Source organism: Salvelinus fontinalis, chromosome 35, assembly GCF_029448725.1.
Source record: "Salvelinus fontinalis isolate EN_2023a chromosome 35, ASM2944872v1, whole genome shotgun sequence".
Taxonomy (NCBI): domain Eukaryota; kingdom Metazoa; phylum Chordata; class Actinopteri; order Salmoniformes; family Salmonidae; genus Salvelinus; species Salvelinus fontinalis.
The window spans coordinates 28,230,712-28,253,542 of record NC_074699.1 but is presented as its reverse complement, the minus strand read 5'-3'; the positions used below and the strand labels follow the sequence as shown (position 1 = coordinate 28,253,542).

Sequence of the window (22,831 nt, the reverse complement as noted above, 5' to 3'; positions counted from 1 at the left end):
ATTTATTATTCATTTAGAATTATATGAAAGCCCCTTTGGATATTCTCACAGATATATTATTAACCCTGTTATTAGCGGGACAATATATATTGGTCACGGCTCTCGAGTGGCGCACAATGGGATTGCCTTGCAGTTCTCCAGCTGTATCCACTGAAACAGTGGTGGGCGCTCGCGGTTCAAGGCATGAGGGCAAGGGCACGGGGTGGCCTGCAGAGCAGCGCACAGAAGACAGACCTAGCCCATGGGGAAGGGAGGAGGAGGAGGAAGGTGGGGGCCACCCACCCCACCATTCTGGGTAGCACAGAGCAACACTTTAAGGGGCATTGCACTAATAATACTGCTGACTAGGGAAACGTTCCCACTGTTCTTAGTGCAAGTCTGCACGTTCAAACTAAAACAATGTAACGACTAATGGCGTGAAAAATACCCCTTAGATATGAATTGGGAGGGCAGATATTATTAAAGCATTAGACCTCTCACTAAAGGTGTCAGTCAAAAGTTATACTTTAATCCGAAGTGGATTTAACGAAAAATGACATATAAAGCACACATTTGTAAATCCCAAACTCTAAAAGTAATTGGAAAGGTAGATACAATTTATTTGTAACATTGTGGTTACAATAAAGAATGTAAACAAGATGCTGTGTTTTTATTTACAGTAGTGATAGACAGCTGGTGGCATTTTGAAAACAGGTTTTCAAACACTTGTAGCCCGATTTAGCAGGACAATAGACTCTTTATAGCCCGGCTACTGTAGGTGTGAACATCCCCCTACCTGCAAAAAATGGCATTGGGACCAAAGAGAACAGATGAAATGGACATTGTTTTCATCAAGCCAGCTTCTTTCTATGGTGCTACCCATTCCAGGACTTAACCATGAGAGGACTTGAAAATGAGCTGGAGCTGAGAGGATCACCAAAACTAAAGGTATTTTGGTTTCAGTGCATTTTCCCCCAAAAAAATGTATATACCATGTCAATGTGTACTCATACTGTGTAATAAAATCGATAATTAAATAACAGTTAAATAAAAAAAATATTGTGTACTAAAAACGTGAATGTGTTTTTAACAGCGCATACAAACATGCCGACAACCATCATTGGACAAAGGGCTGGACAACGGCTGCACCGAAAAAACGCATGGTTGCCAAGAAAGCTGTTAGTTTTGCTAGATTCTTAAAATGTGTACGCAGCATTTGTGTGTTGGTCACTTTTAATTCTTAATTGATCTACTGTTTCTATCTTAGGCCACTGTAATCAATGGGGGCTCAGGGCGGTACCATTCTGCTCGTCTGATGAAGCTGCACATGGATCAGATTCAAACTTTGAAGACCAAGATCGAGTCATTGAAGGCAGACCAGCAGAAAGAGAAACATTATTGGAGGGTAGAGATACGAGCGACAGCTGATGCATTGGTCCAGAGCCAGGCGGCATTGGCGGAGAATGACGCGTTGAAGAGGGTGAGGAAAGAGATGGAGTCACAATCGATGCCAGGCACACCTGTGAGCTCTGGAACTCCACCTCCTACAGGCAGAGACTGCTCAGCAAGGCACAGCTATAGCCTAATAAACACATGCAGGTGGCTTATATCTTCAAAATGCTTTAAATGTTTTATTATCCAAATGTTAAAGCATATACTGTACAGTACTGTATTTCTTCATCAGCATCTTTATGCTTTCGTTAATGAAATAATGATAAAAATATTCTTTCAAAATGCCAATGTTTATTTAGTTATGGATCCATAACTAATTACTATGGGAATAAATATCACTGAATTACAAAAATATTGGAACAAAGTTGTCTAAAGGAAAACAAATAGTTGCTTACTGGAAAATACTCTTTCAAACACACACACAGTCACGTTGTACAGCTCCATTATGGCTATTAGCAGGGCTATATTTTGGCCTTTATGGGCGGCGCACATGGGCGGTGCTGTTAAAAGTGGTGTAGGTCTTATTTAAAGAGCATATTGAAGTTAGAAGCAATAGGATTTGAAGCAATAGCCTATAACTATTTTAGCACCGTTTCATGCTCTGAGACAAGCATGGGGACTGGTCTTGATAAATCAAGGAGTTTTTTTATTTTCACTGAATCTCTGTTTGGCAATTGGTTAGACTACAATTATACAATTAGGTTGTAGAAATGTTATGCTCTTAGTGTAACCTTTATTTAAAATAAGAACAAATTCTTATTTACAAGGACAAGCCTACCCCTTGCTCCCCGTCAGGGAATTGAACCTGGTGTCGCGCGTGCCCGCACCCCCATGGAGTCTTTAGCTTGTTGTACTGCGCCATATTTTCCATTCCATTCTAACGGAAACCCAGAGGGTTTTTTGTTTTTCTTGGGATAGAAACACAATAATATTAATCAAATAGGAAACGTAGGATCTCTGTAATTGCAAACAAAGGTTTCTGTACCAAATATTAAGTTCTGCTTTTCTGATGTATCAAATACTTATGTCATGCAATAAAATGCAAATTAATTACTTAAAAATCATACAATGTGATTTTCTGGATTTTTAGATTCCGTCTCTCACAGTTGAAGTGTACCTATGATAAAAATTACAGACCTAAGTAGGAAGACCTGCAAAATCGGCAGTGTGTCAAGTACTTGTTCTCCCCACTGAATGTTTTCATGGAAAACAAGGACATTTCTAAGTGACCCCAAACTTTTGAACGGTAGTGTACTGTAGGTTCCCGTAATAAAAGAGGAGTGTTATTAGAGTTATTGCAGTTCTGAGCTGAGGAGGAAGTACATTTAAAAAATATAAATTAAACAATTTCAAAGATTTTACTGAGTTGCAGTTCATATAAGGAAATCAGTCAATTTAAATATATTCATTAGACCCTAATCTATGGATTTCACATGACTGGGCAGGGGTGCAGCCATGAGAGGGCCTCGAAGGGCATAGGCCCACCCACTTGGGAACCAGGGCCAGCCAACCAGAGTTAGTTTTTCCCCACAAAAGGGCTTTATTACCGACAGAAATACTCCTCAGCATCCCACCCTCTGATGATCCCGCAGGTGAAGAAGCCGGATGAGGCGGTCCTGGGTTGGATGCCATTTATTTGCCTGTTTGTGTTCCGCCTGTTAGCTTGCATGATTCTTGCCATTCTCCTTCGACCTCTCTCATCAACAAGCTGTTTTCGCCCACAGGACTGCTGACTGACTGGAGTTTTTTTGTTTGTCGCACCCTTCTCAGTAAACCCTAGACACTGTCATGTGTGAAAAGACCAGGAGGGCGCCTGGCACCGATCATACCACACTCAGTCGCATAGGTCACTAGCTGTTCAATCGAACAGCAACTGAATGCCTCGATGCCCGCTTTATATAGTAATGCCACGGCCACGTAGGAGCGATCCAAGCAAGCCACTATCTGTAGGAGCAATCCATTTTTGTGAACAGGGTGGTGTACCTAATAAACTGACAGGTGAGTACTTTATTGTCACATACACGGAATAGGTGCATTGAAATGTGTTGTTTTACAGGGCTTCAGTCAGTTAGGGCCAGTGAACGATGATGTGTGTGCGTCTTAAAATGGCACCCTATTCCCTGTATAGTGCACTTCTTTTGACTAGGGCTCTGGTCAAAGTAGTGCACTGTATAAGTAAAAGGGTGCCATTTGGGACACACTCATACTGCTGACATTGGCAGGGCCTGAGGCACTGTAGCACTTTTCTCGTTCAGGTGTTGATGCCAAACTAGGTCCATCATCAAGTCTCATTACTGCTCCCTCCTAAAGGAAAACGAGCCCTCACTTTCCTGTTATTGTGCTGCTTTCAGAACCCACACACGCTGATATATGGATGGAGAGAGACTTCCATCACTTCCTAGTCTCAGATTTCTCTTGGTCTCTCTCTCAAGGGGCTTTATTGGCATTGGAAACATGTTTACATTGCCAAAGTAAGTGGAATAGATATTAAACAAAAGTGAAATATGTAATCTGAAATTAACATTTCAAATGTTATATTGCTGGCTATGTACAGTGTTGTAAGTATGCAAATAGCTGAAGTACGAAAGGGAAAATAAATAGACAGATCAATATAAACTGAAATTGTTGCATGTTGGTTTTATATTTTTGTTGAAAGATTTTTCTGAGTTACAGTTCATATAAGGAAATCGGTCAATTGAAATAAATGTATAAGGCCCTAATCTATGGATTTCACATGACTGGGAATAGAGATATGCATCTGTTGGTCACTGATACCTTAAAAAAACAAGTGGGGACGTGGATCAGAAAACCAGCCTCATGCAGCGCAACACATCTCCTTCGCGTAGAGTTGATCAGGCTGTTGATTGTGGCCTGTGGAATGTTTTCCCACTCCTTCAATGGCTGTGCAAAGTTGATGGATATTGGCGGGAATTGGAACATGCTGTCGTACACGTCGATCCAGAGAAACCCAAACGTGCTCAATGGATGACATGTCTGGTGAATATGCAGGCCATGGATGAGCTGGGACATTTTCAGCTTCCAGGAATTGTGTACAGATCCTTCCAACATGGGGCTGTGCATTATCATGTTGAAACATGAGGTGATGGCGGCAGATGAATGGCACGATAATGGGACTCAGGATCTAGTCATAGTATCTATGTGCATTCAATTTGCCATCGATAAAATGAAATTGGGTTTGTTGTCCGTAGCTTATACCTGCCTATACCATAACCCCACCGTACCGTCACCATGTGGTACTCTGTTCACAATGTTGACATCAGCAAACCGCTCCCCCACACAACGCTGTCTGCCATCTGCCCGGTACAGTTGAAACAACTGGAATTCATCCATGAAGAGCACATTTCTCCAGTGCCAGTGGCCATCCAAGGTGAGCATTTGCCCACTGAAGTCGGTTGCGACGCAGAATTGCAGTCAGGTCAAGACCCTGGTGAGGATGACGAGCACGCCGATGAGCTTCCCTGAGATTGTTCCTGAACGTTTGTGCAGAAATTCTTCAGTTGTGTAAACCCACAGTTTTATCAGCTGTCTCGGGTGGCTGGTCTCAGACAATCCCGCAGGTGAAGAAGCTGGATGTGGAGGTCCTGGGCTGGCGTGGTTACATGTGGTCTCCGGTTGTGAGGCCGGTTGGAAGTACTGCCAAATTCTCAAAAATGACAGAGGCGGCTTATGGTAGAAAAATGTACATTAAATTCAGTGGTAACAGCTCTGGTGGACATTCCTGCAGTCAGGATGCCACTTGCACGCTCCCTCAAAATGTAGACATCTGCAGCGTTGTGTTGTGACAAATTGCACATGTTACATTGCACATGTTAGAGAGGCCTTTTATTGTCTCCAGCACAAGGTGTGTAATGTGTAATGATCACTCTGTTTAATCATCTTCTTGATATGCCACACCTGTCAGGTGGATGGATTGTCTTGGCAAAGGAGAAATGCTCACTAACAGGGATGTTAACATATTTGTGCACAAAATTTGAGAAATATGCATTTTGTGCGTATGGAACATTTCTGGGATCTTTTATTTCAGCTCATGAAACATGGGACCAACATTTGACATGTTGCATTCATAGTTTTGTTCAGTGTGGTTTGTATTTACAATGGCGTTTGCTTCCCTGACTGTCCTTTCTTTTGGAAACAGATCACAAATATTGCTGCTGTGCTGACACACTGGTATTTCACGTCATAGATATGGGAGTTTATCAAAATTGGATTTGTTTTCAAATTCTTAGTGGGTTTGTGTAATCTGAGGGAAATATGTGTCTCTAATATGGTCATACATTTGGCAAGAGGTTAGGAAGTGCAGCTCAGTTTTCACATTTTGTGGGCACATACCTGAGAACTAGACAGGCTTATGCCTACGGCGGCCTCTCAATAGCAAGGCTATGCTGATTTCCTTGCTTTTGGGTCAGTCACAGTGTTCAGGTATTCTGTCACTGTACTCTCTGTTTAGGGCCAAATAGCATTCCAGTATGCTTCGTTTTTTGGGTAGTTCTTTCCAATGTGTCAAGGAATTGTCTTTTTGTTTTCTCAAGATTTGGTTGGGTCTAATTGTGCTGCTGTCCTGGGGCTCTGTGTGGGCTGTTTGTGTTTGTGAACAGAACGCCAGGACCAGCTTGCTGAGGAGACTGTTCTCTAGGTTAATCTCTCTGCAGGTGATTGCTTTGTTATTGAAGGTTTGGGAATCGCTTCATTTTAAGTGGTTGTAGAACTTAACATCACTTTTCTGGATTTTGAAAATTAGCGGATATTGTCTGAATTCTGCCCTGCATGCATTATTTGGTGTTTTATGCTGTGTTTTTGCTAAATTATGCATGCAATCTCAATTTAGTGTTTCTCATTTTGGGAGTTCCTGGTTTGTGAGTATACCCCAGACCTCACAACCGTAGAGGGCAATGGGTTCTATAACTGATTCAAGTATTTTTTTTGACAGATCCTAATTGTGATGTCGAATGTTATGTTCCTTTTAATGACGTAAAACCCACCACTAATGTTTTCGTGGCAGGTTAGTTAGCATGTGTAGGCTAATGCCTATTGTTAAGTGCACAGGCCTGCGAGGATAAGTGTGATATACAGTTGGAGTCGGAAGCTTACATACACTTAGTTTGGAGTCATTAAAACTCGTTTTTCAACCACTCCACAAATGTCTTGTTAACAAACTATAGTTTTGGCAAGTCAGTTAGAACATCTACCTTGTGCATGACACAAGTCATGTTTCCAACAATTGTTTACAGACAGATTATTTCACTTATCACAATTCCAGTGGGTCAGAAGTTTACATACACTAAGTTGACTGTGCCTTTAAACAGCTTGGAAAATTCCAGAAAATGATGTCATGGCTTTAGAAGCTTCTGATAGCTTATGACATAATTTCAGTCAATTGGAGGTGTACCTGTGGATGTATTCAAGGCTGACCTTCAAACTCAGTGCCTCTTTGCTTGACATCATGGGAAAATCAAAATAAATCAGCCAAGACCTCAACATAACATGAAAGGCCACTCAGCAAGGAAGAAGCCACTGCTCCAGATTACGGTTTGCAACTGCACATGGGGACAAAGATTGTACTTTTTGGAGAAATGTCCTCTGGTCTGATAAACAAAAATAGAACTGTTTGGCCATAATGACCATCGTTATGTTTGGAGGAAAAAGGGGGAAGCTTGCAAGCCGAAGAACACCATCCCAACCGTGAAGCATGGGGGTGGCAGCATCATGTTGTGGGGATGCTTTGCCGCAGGGGGGACTGATGCACTTCACATAATAGATGGTATCATGAGGGAGGAAAATTCTGTGGAAATATTGAAGCAACATCTCAAGACATCAGTCAGGAAGTTAAAGCTTGGTCGCAAGTGGGTCTTCCAAATGGACAATGACCACAAGCATATTTATTTTATTGTTTTTTATTATTTATTGAATTTTCGAAACACAATATACTTGCAGTGAAGCCGCTCAATAACTACATCATACCAGTCATCCAACAGATTTCCATTCAGAGCAATACACAGAAGCATCCAGGGTCAATGCCCTGCTCAAGGGCATGTTGACCGATCTACCACCAAACCAAAAAACATGAAACCGAACCCTCCAAGCGCCCCCCACAGTTCCCCAACAGCTCTCCCTCAACCATTCGAGACCCCTTCCACAGTCCCCCCCAGGAATAAAATAAAATACAATTAATTCCATTCCCCACCCCCCAAGAACCCCCCAATGCACCAACAACCAAGAGAATGAACTAACGAGAAAAAAGGTAAAGACAGAAGTGTACAAACACCTGCACAGCATCACCCTCAGGCAAACCGGCATTAGTTGTAAAAACACTGCCACTTAGTGTCATTCAAATGTACTTTTTATGATGTTTATGAAGTTTATCTTTGACCATCATTCTATCTCTCACACAGTAACTCCACTCCCACTTGTCTCCAATTCCACATACCAACCCTCAGCTTCCCTCAGCCCATCCCATCTCTGCTGGCCACCCACTTCGGGTTTCTACGCACCACACATCTTTCAACTATGCTGTGATGTTTAACATACAATTTCAATCTATCTAATCGAATAGAATCCACAGATTGCGAGTTGAAGATAAATACTTTTACTAAGACTATTAGTAATTGACTGACCCGGTCTCTCCAGATCTCCTAACAGTTCTATTTCTAGGGTTAATTTTAGATCAATGCTATGCATTTTCAGCCATTCCTGAACCTGAGACCAGAAACAGGCTACCTGAGGGCAATACCAAAATAAATGGACAATGACCCCAAGCATACTTCCAAAGTTGTGGCAAAATGGCTTAAGGACAACAAAGTCAAGGTATTGGAGTGGCCATCACAAAACCCTGACCTCAATCCCATTAGAAAATTTGTGGGCAGAACTGAAAAAGCATGTGTGAGCAAGGAGGCCTACAAACCTGACTCAGTTACACCAGCTCTGTCAGGAGGAATGGGCCATAATTCACCCAACTTATTGTGGGAAGCTTGTGGAAGGCTACCCAAAACGTTTCACCCAAGTTAAACAATTTAAAGGCAATGCTACCAAATACTCATTGAGTGTATGTAAACTTCTGACCTACTGGGAATGTGATGAAAGAAATAAAAGCTGAAATAAATAATTCTCTCTACTATTTTTCTGACATTTCACATTCTTAAATGTGGGGAACGACCTCCCGAGTGGCGCAGTGGTCTAGGGCACTGCATCACAGTGCTAGCTGCGCCACCAGAGTCTCTGGGTTCGCGCCCAGGCTCTGTCGCAGCCGGCCGCAACCGGGAGGTCCGTGGGGCGACGCACAATTGGCATAGCGTCGTCCGGGTTAGGGAGGGTTTGGCCGGTAGGGATATCCTTGTCTCAGTATGTAAAATGTAATAAAATGTATGCACTCGACTGTAAGTCGCTCTGGATAAGAGTGTCTGCTAAATGACTAAAATGTAATGTAAATGTAAATAAATTGGTGATCCTAACTGACCTAAGACAGGGAATTTTTACTAGGATTAAATGTCAGGAATTGTGAAAAACTGAGTTTAAATGTATTTGGCTAAGGTGTATGTAAACTTCCGACTTCAACTGTAGTCACTGTGTTCAACTTGTATAACTTCCCTCTCCACTGTGGATAGATAGACTACCTGTTAGAGACCAAGAGCCCACCAGTGAGCGAGAGGGCATTCCAACATATATTTCTAAGTGGTACTTAAACAGGATAGTTGGGCTCAGATTGAACAAAGGGCCTATTGAGAGCCCTGTTGTTTTTAGGTGAATAAAGTCCTTTAGATTCTAACAAGTGTACAGAGAGTGTAAGAGAGTCAAAGAGAGCACGGAGAGGATGCTTTTACAGTGGTCCTCATTTTACATAAGTTAACTTAACCCACCAACAGACACTAGAGAGAGTGTATGTTCTTGTGGGTTTACTTTAGTCATTATTGCAGAATTACGTTTCGCACGGTTTGTTTCCTTCCCTAAAGAAGTGATCTGATTTAAGATCGACACCACAGAGCACGCAATCTTCACCATCTTATACCAAACAAAACCTGATGTGAATTTCAATGCCCAAGAGACGTGAACATTCACTTATGGCAGGCTGAGACTGAACAGATCAGATCAGAAGCAATCTGTTCTCTAATTGTATATCAAATCAAATCAAATGTATTTATATAGCCCTTCTTACATCAGCTGATATCTCAAAGTGCTGTACAGAAACCCAGCCTAAAACCCCAAACAGCAAGCAATGCAGGTGTAGAAGCACAGTGGCTAGGAAAAACTCCCTAGAAAGGCCAGAACCTAGAGAGGAACCAGGCTATGAGGGGTGGCAGAACATAACAGAACATGGCCAAGATGTTCAAATATTCATAAATGACCAGCATGGTCAAATAATAATAATCACAGTAGTTGTCGAGGGTGCAGCAAGTCAGCACCTCAGGAGTAAATGTCAGTTGGCTTTTCATAGCCTATCATTAAGAGTATCTCTACCGCTCCTGCTGTCTCTAGAGAGTTGAAAACAGCAGGTCTGGGACAGGTAGCACGTCTGGTGAACAGGTCAGGGTTCCATAGCCGCAGGCAGAACAGTTGAAACTGAGGCAGCAGCACGGCCAGGTGGACTGGGGACAGCAAGGAGTCATCATGCCAGGTAGTCCTGAGGCATGGTCCTAGGGCTCATGTCCTCCGAGAGAGAAAAAGAGAGAATTAGAGAGATTATACTTAAATTCACACAGGACACTGGAGAAATACTCCAGATATAAATGACTGACCCTAGCCCCCCGACACATAAACTACTGCAGCATAAATACTGGAGGCTGAGACAGGAGGGGTCAGGAGACACTGTGGCCCCATCCGATGATACCCCCGGACAGGGCCAAACAGGCAGGATATAACCCCACCCAGTTTGCGAAAGCACAGCCCCCACACCGCTAGAGGGATACCTTCAACCACCAACTTACCATCCTGAGACAAGGCCGAGTATAGCTCACAAAGATCTCCGCCACGGCACAACCCAAGGGGGGCGCCAACCCAAACAGGAAGATCCCGTCAGCGACTCAACCCACTCAAGTGACGCACCCCTCCTAGGGACAACATGGAAGAGCACCAGTGACTCAGCCCCTGTAATAGGGTTAGAGACAGAGAATCCCAGTGGAGAGAGGGGAACCGGCCAGGCAGAGACAGCAAGGGCGGTTCGTTGCTCCAGAGCCTTTCCGTTCACCTTCAGACTACACTCAATCATAGGACCTACTGAAGAGATGAGTCTTCAGTAAAGACTTAAAGGTTGAGACCGAGTCTGCGTCTCTCACATAGGTATGCAGACCATTCCATAACAATGGAGCTTGATAGGAGAAAGCCCTGCCTCCAGCTGTTTGCTTAGAAATTCTAGGGACAATTAGGAGGCCTGCGTCCTGTGACCATAGCGTACGTGTAGGTATGTACGGCAGGACCAAATCGGAAAGATCGGTAGGAGCAAGCCCATGTAATGCTTTGTAGGTTAGCAGTAAAACCTTGAAATCAGCCCTTGCCTTAATAGGAAGCCAATGTAGGGAGGCTAGCACTGGAGTAATATGATCAAATCTTTTGGTTCTGGTCAGGATTCTAGCAGCCGTATTTAGCACTAACGGAAGTTTATTTAGTGCTTTATCCGGGTAGCCGGAAAGTAGAGCATTGCAGTAGTCTCACCTAGACGTAACAAAAGCATGGATTAATTTTTCTGAATAATTTTTGGACAGAAAGTTTCTGATTTTTGCAATGTGACGTAGATGGAAAAAAGCTGTCCTTGAAACAATCTTGATATGTTCGTCAAAAGAGAGATCAGGGTCCAGAGTGACGCCGAGGTCCTTCACAGTTTTATTTGAGACGACTGTACAACCATCAAGATTAATTGTCAGATTCAACAGAAGATCTCTTTGTTTCTCGGGACCTAGAACAAGTCTCTCTGTTTTGTCCGAGTTTAAAAGTAGAAAGTTTGCAGCCATCCACTTCCTTATGTCTGAAACACAGGCTTCTAGCGAGGGCAATATTTGGGCTTCACCATGTTTCATTGAAATGTACAGCTGTGTGTCATCCGCATAGCAGTGAAAGTTAACATTATGTTTTCGAATGACATCCCCAATAGGTAAAATATATAGTGAAAACAATAGTGGTCCTAAAACGCAACCTTGAGGAACACCGAAATTTACAGTTGATTTGTCAGAGGACAAACCATTGACAGAGACAAACTGATATCTTTCCGACAGATAAGATCTAAACCAGGCCAGAACTTGTCCGTGTAGACCAATTTGGGTTTCCAATCTCTCCAAAATAATGTGGTGATCGATGGTATCAAAAGCAGCACTAAGGTCTCGGAGCACGAGGACAGATACAGAGCCTCGGTCTGACGCCGTTAAAAGGCAATTTACCACCTTCACAAGTGCAGTCTCAGTGCTATGATGGGGTCTAAAACCAGACTGAAGAGTTTCGTATACATTGTTTGTCTTCAGGAAGGTAGTGAGTTGCTGTGCAACAGCTTTTTCAGATTTTTTTGAGAGGAATGGAAGTGTCGATATATGCTGATTAGTTTTTCAGATTTTCTGGGTCAAGGTTTGGCTTTTTCAAGAGAGGCTTTATTACTGCCACTTTTAGTGAGTTTGCTACACATCCTGTGGATAGAGAGACGTTTATTATTTTCAACATAGGAGGGCCAAGCAAAGGAAGCAGCTCTTTCAGTAGTTTAGTTGGAATAGGGTCCAGTATGCAGCTTGAAGGTTTAGAGGCCATGATTATTTTCATCATTGTGTCAAGAGATATAGTACTAAAACACTTGAGTGTCTCTCTTGATCCTAGGCTAGTCGGAAGACTTCCAGTTTGGTGTGGCGCCATTTCCGTTCCAATTTTCTGGAAGCTTGCTTCAGAGCTCGGGTATTTTTTGTATACAAGGGAGCTAGTTTCTTATGACAAATGTTTTTAGTTTTTAGGAGTGCAACTGTATCTAGGGTATTGCGCAAGGTTAAATTGAGTTCCTCAGTTAGGTGGTTATTAACTGATTTTTGTCCTGACGTCCTTGGGTAGGCAGAGGGAGTCTGGAAGGGCATCAAGGAATCTTTGGGTTGTCTGAGAATTTATAGCACGACTTTTGTTGCTCCTTGGTTGGGGTCTGAGCAGATTATTTGTTGCGATTGCAAACGTAATAAAATGGTGGTCCGATAGTCCAGGATTATGAGGAAAAACATTAAGATCCACAACATTTATTCCATGGGACAAAACTAGGTCCAGAGTATGACTGTGACAGTGAGTAGGTCCAGAGACATGTTGGACAAAACCCACTGAGTTGATGATGGCTCCGAAAGCCTTTTGGAGTGGGTCTGTGGACTTTTCCATGTGAATATTAAAATCACCAAAAATTAGAATATTATCTGCTATGACTACAAGGTCCGATAGGAACTCAGTGAGGAACGCTGTATATGGCCCAGGAGGCCTGTAAACAGTAGCTATAAAAAGTGATTGAGTAGGCTGCATATATTTCATGACTAGAAGCTCAAAATACTTTTTTTTTTTTTTTTTTTTGGTAAATTGAAATTTGCTATCGTAAATGTTAGCAACACCTCGCCTTTGCGGGATGCCCGGGGGATATGGTCACTAGTGTAACCAGGGGGTGAGGCCTCATTTAACACAGTAAATTCATCAGGCTTAAGCCATGTTTCAGTCAGGCCAATCACATCAAGATTATGATCAGTGATAAGTTCATTGACTATAACTGCCTTTTAAGTGAGGGATCTAACATTAAGTAGCCCTGTTTTGAGATGTGAGGTATCACGATCTCTTTCAATAATGGCAGGAATGGAGGAGGTCTTTATTCTAGTGAGATTGCTAAGGCGAACACTGCCATGTTTAGTTTTGCCCAACCTAGGTCGAGGCACAGACACGGTCTCAATGGGGATAGCTGAGCTGACTACACTGGCTGTGCTAGTGGCAGACTCCACTAAGCTGGCAGGCTGGCTAACAGCGATTGAGTTGTGAGACTCTGCTGTAAAGCTCATCACTCCCCCTAACTGGGAGGGGGCCAGAGACAATTACTCGATGCCGACATCTTTCTAGCTGATTTACAAGCTGAAGCTATGTTGCGCTTGGTGACCTCTGATTGTTTCATCCTAATATCGTTGGTGCCGACGTGGATAACAATATCTCAATATTCTCTACACTCGTATCGACTTTCACTACTTCCTTCCATCTGAAAATAAATGAGAATAGGAAATGAACAAGTCTCCTATAGGTCGATTTAGTGAGTGGGGCCGTAGTTAAATGTGCTAGTAAAGGCCTTCACTTCCGCTACCATGGAAACCAGCATGCTCAAAATACAATGCCGAGATGGCCTTCTGTTCAGGGACCTTTTACACAGTCATTCCCGCTCTCCTTGGCATCTAACTCTTTCCCATTCTCTCTTTCTCTCGCTCTCTTGCTTTCTCGCTACCTGGCATGCACGCAAGTTGACGCAGGTGTATATGCGCACACACACACACACACACACACACACCAGAAATCTATATCTGAGCCTTCCTCTTCCCTCTCAGTGTAATTCAATCAGGAAGATGCTGTAGCCTCTAGCAACAGGACATGACGCAGAGACAGATGTGCAATAAGCCTGAATAAGCCACGATGCAGAATTAGATATGGGCCGCTCTCATGACTAGACCGTACATAGGCATAATAAAGGGACTTGAATGATGTTGAAGGGAAGTTGAGTGAATGTTGTTTAGACATTTCATTGTACTTGACCTATATAACACTTCAAAACCTGTCCTCAGACAGAATGTATACTATAGCCTGTTTTTTAATCCTTGTCTTTTCATTAGAGGAGTAGAGCATTGTGTGTCTGTATGGCTGTGTGTAGATGGATATGACGTCCGTGTCTATGAATGTGTGTATATCTCAATGTAGAGTATAATGTAAATTCCATGATTGTGATTCAGTGTGCGTTATGTTCTCCCTCTCCGTTTCAGAGTGCGGAGGAGCACTGTGCATTTGTCAGCGTGGTGAGCTGCAGCCTGTGTGTGTTCCTGGCTGTGTTTGTGCTGGTGTGTACAGAGACCCTGACCCAGCGCTGGAGGAGACTGCTGGGTCTGGTGGTCTGGGCCACTCACCTCACCATGGGATTCACCTTCATCTTCAGCGGACCCCTCATCCTGCCCTGGGACCAGGTATACATTCTCGCTCTAAATAAAAGTTGCACGACAAAGCCTGTTGGCTTTCAAAATAAATGTTTGAAGCCCATGTCGTGGTAATTATTCTAATCAAAGGAGATGTTTTTTGTTGTTGATTTCTTCAAAACCATCAAACTTTATTAATAATTACTGCAGTAATAGAGTGTTAATGGTCATCCAATAGTGTAGAGTTAAAGCCCAAATAAACGGGATTCAGTTATAACTCTACATAGTCTTCTTGAGTCCTTGTGACGAAGACAGATACGTGAAATTATACAAAGGTACATTGTGCTCTCATGCAACAGATATATGTCTAGTTCATTTACTGCTTGTTTATGCAGAAATACTAATGCAACATAGGATTCTAAGCCCTTCCCTCAGAATGATGGAGTCCAGTATTCATCTGCCGTATGGGATAAATAAAGTGGAGATTGGGTCCCCCTGGCACCGACAGACAGGCACACAGACACTAATCATGGAATGGAATGCAGTCTTTAGGTTATCACCAAGCCATGGTAAATCTACTGTCAGCGTTAACACAGACACATGAGAGTTCAAAGAACCCTATTCTGTTGCCTCTAAGAAAAACAGTGTGAATGTACTAATATAGGAATACATTGTAATATAAAAGTAATGTGATTAACATAATGTTGTAGCCAGTTTATTAGGTACACCCATCTAGTACCAGGTCGGACCCCCATTTACTGAATTCTTCAGGCATGCATTCTACAAGGTGTAGCGTTCAAGCGTTGTGCAGTTGGTATCTAGGAACCTAACTTGTGCCAGGGAAACATTAGTCATACCATTACACCACCTCCACCAGCCTGTATCGTTGACACCAGGCAGGATGGGGCCATGGACTCATGCTGCTTACGCCAAATCCTTACTTTGGTCATTATTGCAGAATTACGATTCACACAGTTTCTGTTTCCTTCCCTGATGAAGTTATCTGATTTAAGATCTACCCCACAGAGCATGCGACCTTCTCCATGTGATAACAAACAAAACCTGATGTGAATTTAAATTCACATCAGTTAGCAGTGGTGGAATGGTATAGGGAATGTTTTTCTGGCACACGTTAGAAACCAATTGAGCAACTTTTGAAAGCCACACTGTGTAGAATCCATGCCCTGATGAATTCAGGCTGTTCTGGAGGCAAAGGGGCACCGGCGATCATACCACGGTCAGTCGCTTAGGTCACCTATTTTGCCCATTCTAACGTTCAATCGAACAGTAACTGAATGCCTTGATGTCTGTCTGCCTTCTTTATATAGCAAGCCACGGCTACGTGACTCACTGTCTGTAGGAGCGAACCATTTTCATGAATGGGGTGACCTACCTAATAAACTGGCCATTGAGTGTACCTACATTATATTCACACATGAACAGAAGCATCAAAAAGTTATATTTGTCTAGTTATAGCGTATCTTGCCAGTAGACTGAGGTGACAGTTGTCCAGTAAAACCACTTGTTCTTTGGGTATTGCTGCCAATCCGAGATTCTTTCCCCACACAGTGTTTTGTGTCATATCAGTCTGACCTATCTCTCTCTCTCCTTTTCTCCTGTAGGTTCCCTTCTTCCTGTTCATCATCTTCACAGTGTACACCATGCTGCCTTTCCAGATGTGCTATGCTGTGGTGCTCAGTGTGATCTCCTCACTCTCTCACATCATGGTCCTCACTCTAAGTCTCACTGTCTTCAACACCCAAGATCCCAGCCCCTTTCTGGCCAATCAGGTGTGTTATTAGTTTTGCTGTTAGTAACAATTATACATGATCTCCTGGTGATGCACAACGTTATGTATGTTCACAATGTTGTGCTTTAGATACTTCCTGTTTATAGAAAACTGTGCGACTCGTGTCATGTATGTTTCAATGAGATTGTGTTTTTGATGTCCTTCCTGTAAGGAGTTTTTAAGGTCGTAAGGCACATTTCTCTGAAAACAGACAATAAAATGCTTATGCTGTGCAGCTAGGTTGTAATGTCTGTCCCTCTGTCCCCAGCTGCTGTCCAATGCGGTGGTGTTTCTGTGTGGCAGTGTGGTGGGGGCCTTCCATAAGGTCCTGATGGAGAGAGCACTAAGACAGACCTTCCAGGATACACTCAGATGTCTGGGCATCCGCATGAAGCTGGAGATAGAAAAGAGACAACAGGTGAGAACATCTTATCAGACACACTGCTATCTTCTTGATTTAGTTATTTAACCTTTAAGGAAAGACCCTTGAGATTAGAAACCTCTTTGGCAAGGGCAATCTCTGAGTGTATCAGAAATCCTGGAAATCATGGTCTGGTTGAATAAGATGCTTTTGGTGTCTCTTTCTGAACAGAGGCTGACCCGACTGAGTACAGGAAGTATGAAAGACTAATAAAAGTGAATAGTGTAAGGCTAAAATGTTTTGTCATAATAGCACTGGTCCATTTTTACTTCATTTAAGACCAGCAGCCTTGTTGTTTTCTAGCTTGTATTTTTCATTACGATGATCAAATCCCCCTCATATTACATTTCATTGTAATGATTTTTTAAGTAGATGTCTGTGTGTGCTTCGTGAGTAAAAACGGGTGTCTGTTTCAAATGGCTTTTTAACCATAATTTTTTTCATTTGTAATAATAGTTGCTTAGGAAATGAAACCACACTCCGTGAGAGAGACGAGGCCGCTGGCTGCTATGTTGCCTAGCAGGACAGAATGGAATGATATAATCGTTAACATTTGAACCGGCTCTGTTCTACTCTGTTGTATTGAGCCCGAAAAAAGGAGCAGTTCCACAGGGGTTAGCCAAAGAGCACAGGCACCATAAATAAAGAGAAGAGAGAAGGGAGGGTTTGAAATGGGTCTCAACGCTGAGCACTATGCCATTGTTCTCTAGACCCAGTCAGATAGAATCTGCCAGATCAATTACAGCACAGAGCTGAGCTGACTGAACCAAATCAAGGCCACTTTGTGCAGAATGACTTTCCATGCTTTACGGTTTACTGGAAACCCTGCCCCAGTCATTTGAACCAGGAGGTGGTAATCTATCTGGGAGAGTATGTAGCTTTAACCAGTTGCCCCCTGACACTGGTCTTGGGTCAGTTTTAAATTTCTTCCACTAATGGTTAAGGTTAGGATTTGATCCTAGATCTGTACCTAGGGGCAACTTCCCCCCCATGGATGCAGCCAAACCAGAGAGAAAAGAGAGTAGTCCGGTGTCTCAGTATCGCATCACAAGGGTGAACAGGAATTATGATGGGGTCAATAGGGATTGAAGAATGATTTCCTGAGACATCTCCTTATTAACTTCTTAGATTCCCATCTCACCTGACTCTATTCCATTCCAGAGGCTCTCAATGCAATGTTCTATCTGTCTGTTGACTGGCTGTACAACCAGACTGGCAGCACAATGATTATAAAGCTTTTAACAGTAATCTAAGTGAATGGGGCCCTTGTTAGTGGAGTTACCAGATCAGCAAGACACTCTGACAGCTGGTTGATACTCAGATTGGGTTTCTCCCAGATTGGATGGGTTCATGACCCTGTGTCTATCGGACAGTGTGTGTGGTTGGGTGGGTGTGGTGTGGTGTGTTGATGCTAACGTGTGTGTGCCTGCGTAGGAGAACCTGCTGCAGTCTGTGCTGCCGGTCTACATCTCCATGAAGATGAAGCTGGCCATCATGGAGCGTCTGCAAGACTGCAAGGACAAAGAAGAGCAGCAACGACTCGTCAAAGACAACAACTTCCACAGTCTCTACGTCAAGAGACACGAGAACGTCAGGTACAGTACAACAATAGCCTGTCAAGGACTAAGAATATGACTGAGAAACATACAGCATGTTGAAATGATCTGTTATATTCTAAGAAAATTACTAAGAAACACAGTAGAATCCTATCCTTTGCATGTCACTCATTGTCTGTCAAACTAAGCACGGTTTTCAGTCTACCAAATAACACACATGGAAAATATTTCTCCAACCGAAAAGTTCTCTTGAATGAAACTCCGCTTTTGGCTTTAGCCTTTGATTTTCTCTTTCCCTGCCTTTACTTTTTGGCTCTTTTTCTGCTGTTCGACTTGAACACTAGTGTTACACAAGTGTAAACACCCTTATGGTATACTAGGGACCGGCCCAGTACATCACCGGGGCCAATTCTTCCATCCAGGACCTCTATACCAGGCGGTGTCAGAGGAAGGCCCTAAAAATGGTCAAAGACTCCAGCCACCCTGGTCATAGACTGCTCTCTCTGCTACCGCACGGCAAGTGGTACCGGAGCACCAAGTCTAGGTACAAGAGGCTTATAAATGGCTTCTACCCCCAAGCCATAAAACTCCTGAACAGCTAATCTAATGGCTACTCAGACTATTTGCATTGCCCCCCCTTCCATTCTGCTGCTACTCTCTGTTATTATCTATGCATAGTCACTTTAATAACTCTACCTACATGTACATATTACCTCAATTACCTCGACACCGGTGCCCCCGCACATTGACTCTGTATCAAGTCCCGCTGTTGTTATTTACTGCTGCTCTTTAATTATTTGTTATTCTTATCTCATACTTTTTTTGTTGTATTTTCTTAAAACTGCATTGTTTGTTAAGGGCTTGTAAGTACGCATTTCACTGTAAGGTCTACTACACTTGTTGTATTTGGCGCATGTGACAAATGTTGATTTTGATTTTGAAATTGTGGTTCCATAGCTAGGGACTTGAGAAGAGCAGAATCAGTTTCTTTGTGAGAAGGTGTTAAAGTTCACAGTTAGCCATTGTTATGTAAATGCCAGCTGAAAAGTACCAGTGGCCTGGCTTTGGCCCCAAGTAAGAGCAGGTCCGCCGGATCCATGGCTCAGTGAGACCCGCCCGCAAAGATGGAAACAAAAGTCTGAGCCTTGGGTAAAACACTGGGTTCAATCATATGTTGCATTTGTGCTTTGAATAGTTAGTATAGTTTGTGTTCTCTAATTGTATTAATTTAATTTCCCCTGATATCCTCTGGCCCCGAGGACTGGAGGTGCCCATCCCTGCTCTGGGAGGTCTTTTTACACTCACAATACCCAGTCAGTTCTCATGGAATTTAGCACAACAGTGTTAGCTGAGCATTGACCCAGATGAGGCCTTTTGTTTTATGGGCATTCATTTAGAAAGTGCTGACAGACATTGGCTTTGTAGCCTATCCAGTGAACCTTGGCAGATGGCTCAATAGATTCCCTAAGTTTTAGACTCTGAAATTGCTTACAGACTGTACTGTACCTTCTACCTTCCTGGAGAGAGAGGGAACCCATTTGTTGCCCAAATTAAGGTCAACACAGCAACACTCTTCAATCTTCTCAGTAGCCTGACAAACTGACATTTGTAACTACCTGGTTGATTTGTTGATAAGTTTAGGCTCGTAATAAATATGATTTCATAGAAAAGGAAGGGCATTTAAACTGTCTGATATGAGAAGACCTTGTGAAGATCAAAGACTGTATCATGTGCTGCTGTGGATCGGCTAGTGTGTGAATCCTCCTTTAAGCCCTTTGGTGTTACTGTGAATTATAGCCCAATCACCTCCCCATTTGATCCTTGTAATGACACAAGACATGCTTGTCATTAGACATGTTCTTTCCAAGGAAACACCTGGTTGTTGTCAGTCAGAGTTACTGGGCGGCCATGGTTCTCTGGTCTGCCTGGCGAGCAATAGGCTAACGTTAGTTACTTTAATGAGGACTGACCTTGGCAGCAGTTAGCCCTCTGAGCCCTCGTAATGAGCCAGTGATTAGGCTGTGGCGGCTGGATGTGTGGTGGCCTGGGTCAGGTGCTCTGTGTGGAGGATAGGGCTCACAACAAGCTTATAGCACTTCCAATCAGTGCTTCCCCTTCCCTCCAGTGCAGTGCTTCCCCTATGATTTATTTTTTTCAGCAGCTGTGGCAAAGTTAGCATTGTGGGGGTGTTAGAGAACGTGGCCAATGACAAACATTTTAGTGGCCGTCCTCTTGGCTACAGACAATTTATTTTATGTTTTAATTTTAATTTTATGTTTTTGACTTCATGCAATTCTATACATTTTGCCATAGACGGAGAGAACATTTTACAGTTTTAAAGATAGTTTCCTGCAATTTGTTTAACACTTTTGTTTACTACATGATTCCATGTGTTACTTCATAGTTTTGATGTCTTCACTATTATTCTACAATGTAGAAAATAGTAAAAATAAAGAAATCATGGAATGAGTAGGTGTGTACAAACCTTTGACTGGTACTGTATATATATATATATATATATATTTGTAATCATATCTTTTGGAGTGGAGGCAACGGTGCTGCTAAATGAATATAGAGAAAACACTGCTGTAGTTTATGTCTTAGAGCCAAACCCCTTAGCACGATCTCCCTCCTACTCAGTCTTCACCTCCTCTCTAGCCCCTAGGATTACTGCTCACCCAGGATAGGACCTCCAGCTGTAATCATTTAGCCCCACTCCATTTCAACACCCCAGGAGTCAACCGTTATCTGACAATGACACCCTTGTTTAGTGATACAACAACATCAGAGGGATTAATCAGTGTAGCGGCCAGCCTGGCCGTGTCCATGCAGACAACAGATTTCTCTACACATCATGCTGCCAGACATCATTATGACACTGATGTCTTGACCCCATATGTCCTGAGTCGGTCGTGATCAGTAAGCATGAATAGCAAGAAAATGCTTGGAAACTATGTGCAACAGGGAGGGACTATCTAAACGTGTCCAATAATGAATGCTTCTTGTTTTATTTTGCAAGCTGTGTGTCTTAATGAACACACCCTTAGCTTTTCTGTTTTTGCAGTATTCTGTATGCTGACATTGTGGGCTTCACCCGATTGGCCAGCGACTGCTCTCCGAAGGAGCTGGTCATCATGCTCAACGAGCTGTTTGGGAAGTTTGACCAGATTGCAAAGGTGAGTTAATCATTTGTAATATTTGCACCTTTAGTTAAATTAACACAGACTTTTCAGCTTTTATTTAATATTTACCTACACTTTTACGTTTATTACGATAAGATGACAGTGTGGTAATGCATAATCCACTTGTTATGTGGTATTAATCAGTACTTGCTTCATCATAATAATTCAAATAATAATGTATTTATTTTTTGGAGTGCGTTTCATGACGCAGATCATCGCAGATACTTAAAAACAAGTACATGTAGTTCTTGGGCTGGACACGTATGGATGTGTTGTGTGTTTGGTTCTTCAGGAGAACTTCTGATACCTTGTTTGTGTTAATGCTAAATCCAGTTGACATTTTTCTGTTTCATTCTTCAGGAGAACGAGTGCATGAGAATCAAGATTTTGGGAGACTGCTACTACTGTGTGTCTGGCCTGCCTGTCTCCCTGCCCATGCATGCCAAGAACTGTGTGAAGATGGGTCTGGACATGTGTGAGGCCATCAAGTGAGTTCAGAGGAGCCCCAAGGCCTTCTGGGGGGAAAACAATTACTAAAACATGTGATCCTTCTGGTTAGTTACAGGACTTTAGCTACATGTATTCTCATTAGATTGTGAGGTAAATAGTGTATAGTATATAAAATGTGTAAGTCAGGTAGGGAGGGTAGTGTTATTGTATAATGCAAGGGGGACTTTCTGGCCTAAGTAATAGGTGTTGATATGAGTTGTGTGGGTCAATGATGGTTATGATAGTGAGTTAGTTCTATAATCAGGTGTTGTGGAGGATTGGAGGGTCTGTCAAAGGAAGGCTTTATCATGGCTCCTCTCTTCCCTGTTGGACAATCAAATCACATTTCATTTGTTACATGCTTCGTAAACAACAAGTGTAGGCTAACAGTGAAATGATTACTTAAGGGTCCTTTTCCAACAATGCAGAGTTAAAGATAAATGAAATACAAATAGAAATAGTGACACAAGGAATAAATACACAGTCCATAACAATAACGAGTAAAAATAACATGGCTATATACAGGAAGTACCAGTACTGAGGCGATGTGCAGGGGTACGAGGTAATAACATGGCTATATACAGGAAGTACCAGTACTGAGGCGATGTGCAGGGGTACGAGGTAATAACATGGCTATATACAGGAAGTACCAGTACTGAGGTGATGTGCAGGGGTACGAGGTAATAACATGGCTATATACAGGAAGTACCAGTACTGAAGCGATGTGCAGGGGTACGAGGTAATAACATGGCTATATACAGGAAGTACCAGTACTGAGGTGATGTGCAGGGGTACGAGGTAATAACATGGCTATATACAGGAAGTACCAGTACTGAAGCGATGTGCAGGGGTACGAGGTA

At 42.7% G+C, this 22,831-nt stretch overlaps 1 protein-coding gene across 6 annotated transcripts in view; it reads left to right on the top strand.

Annotated features, from left to right (window-relative positions):
* LOC129834661 (adenylate cyclase type 2-like) overlaps positions 1-22,831 on the top strand; it is a 71,838-nt gene that overhangs the window by 29,869 nt on the left and 19,138 nt on the right. For 4 of the 6 annotated variants that reach the window (XM_055899855.1, XM_055899853.1, XM_055899858.1 and 1 more), the window contains exons 3-8: positions 14,388-14,585; positions 16,157-16,324; positions 16,592-16,741; positions 18,179-18,339; positions 21,365-21,476; positions 21,843-21,970. In XM_055899855.1, coding sequence (XP_055755830.1) covers positions 14,388-14,585; positions 16,157-16,324; positions 16,592-16,741; positions 18,179-18,339; positions 21,365-21,476; positions 21,843-21,970 — 917 coding nt within the window. Of the gene's footprint in view, positions 1-3,486; positions 3,903-14,387; positions 14,586-14,948; positions 15,104-16,156; positions 16,325-16,591; positions 16,742-18,178; positions 18,340-21,364; positions 21,477-21,842; positions 21,971-22,831 lie in introns of those variants that run through there. The other 2 variants (XM_055899856.1, XM_055899857.1) reach the window with 2 other exon arrangements.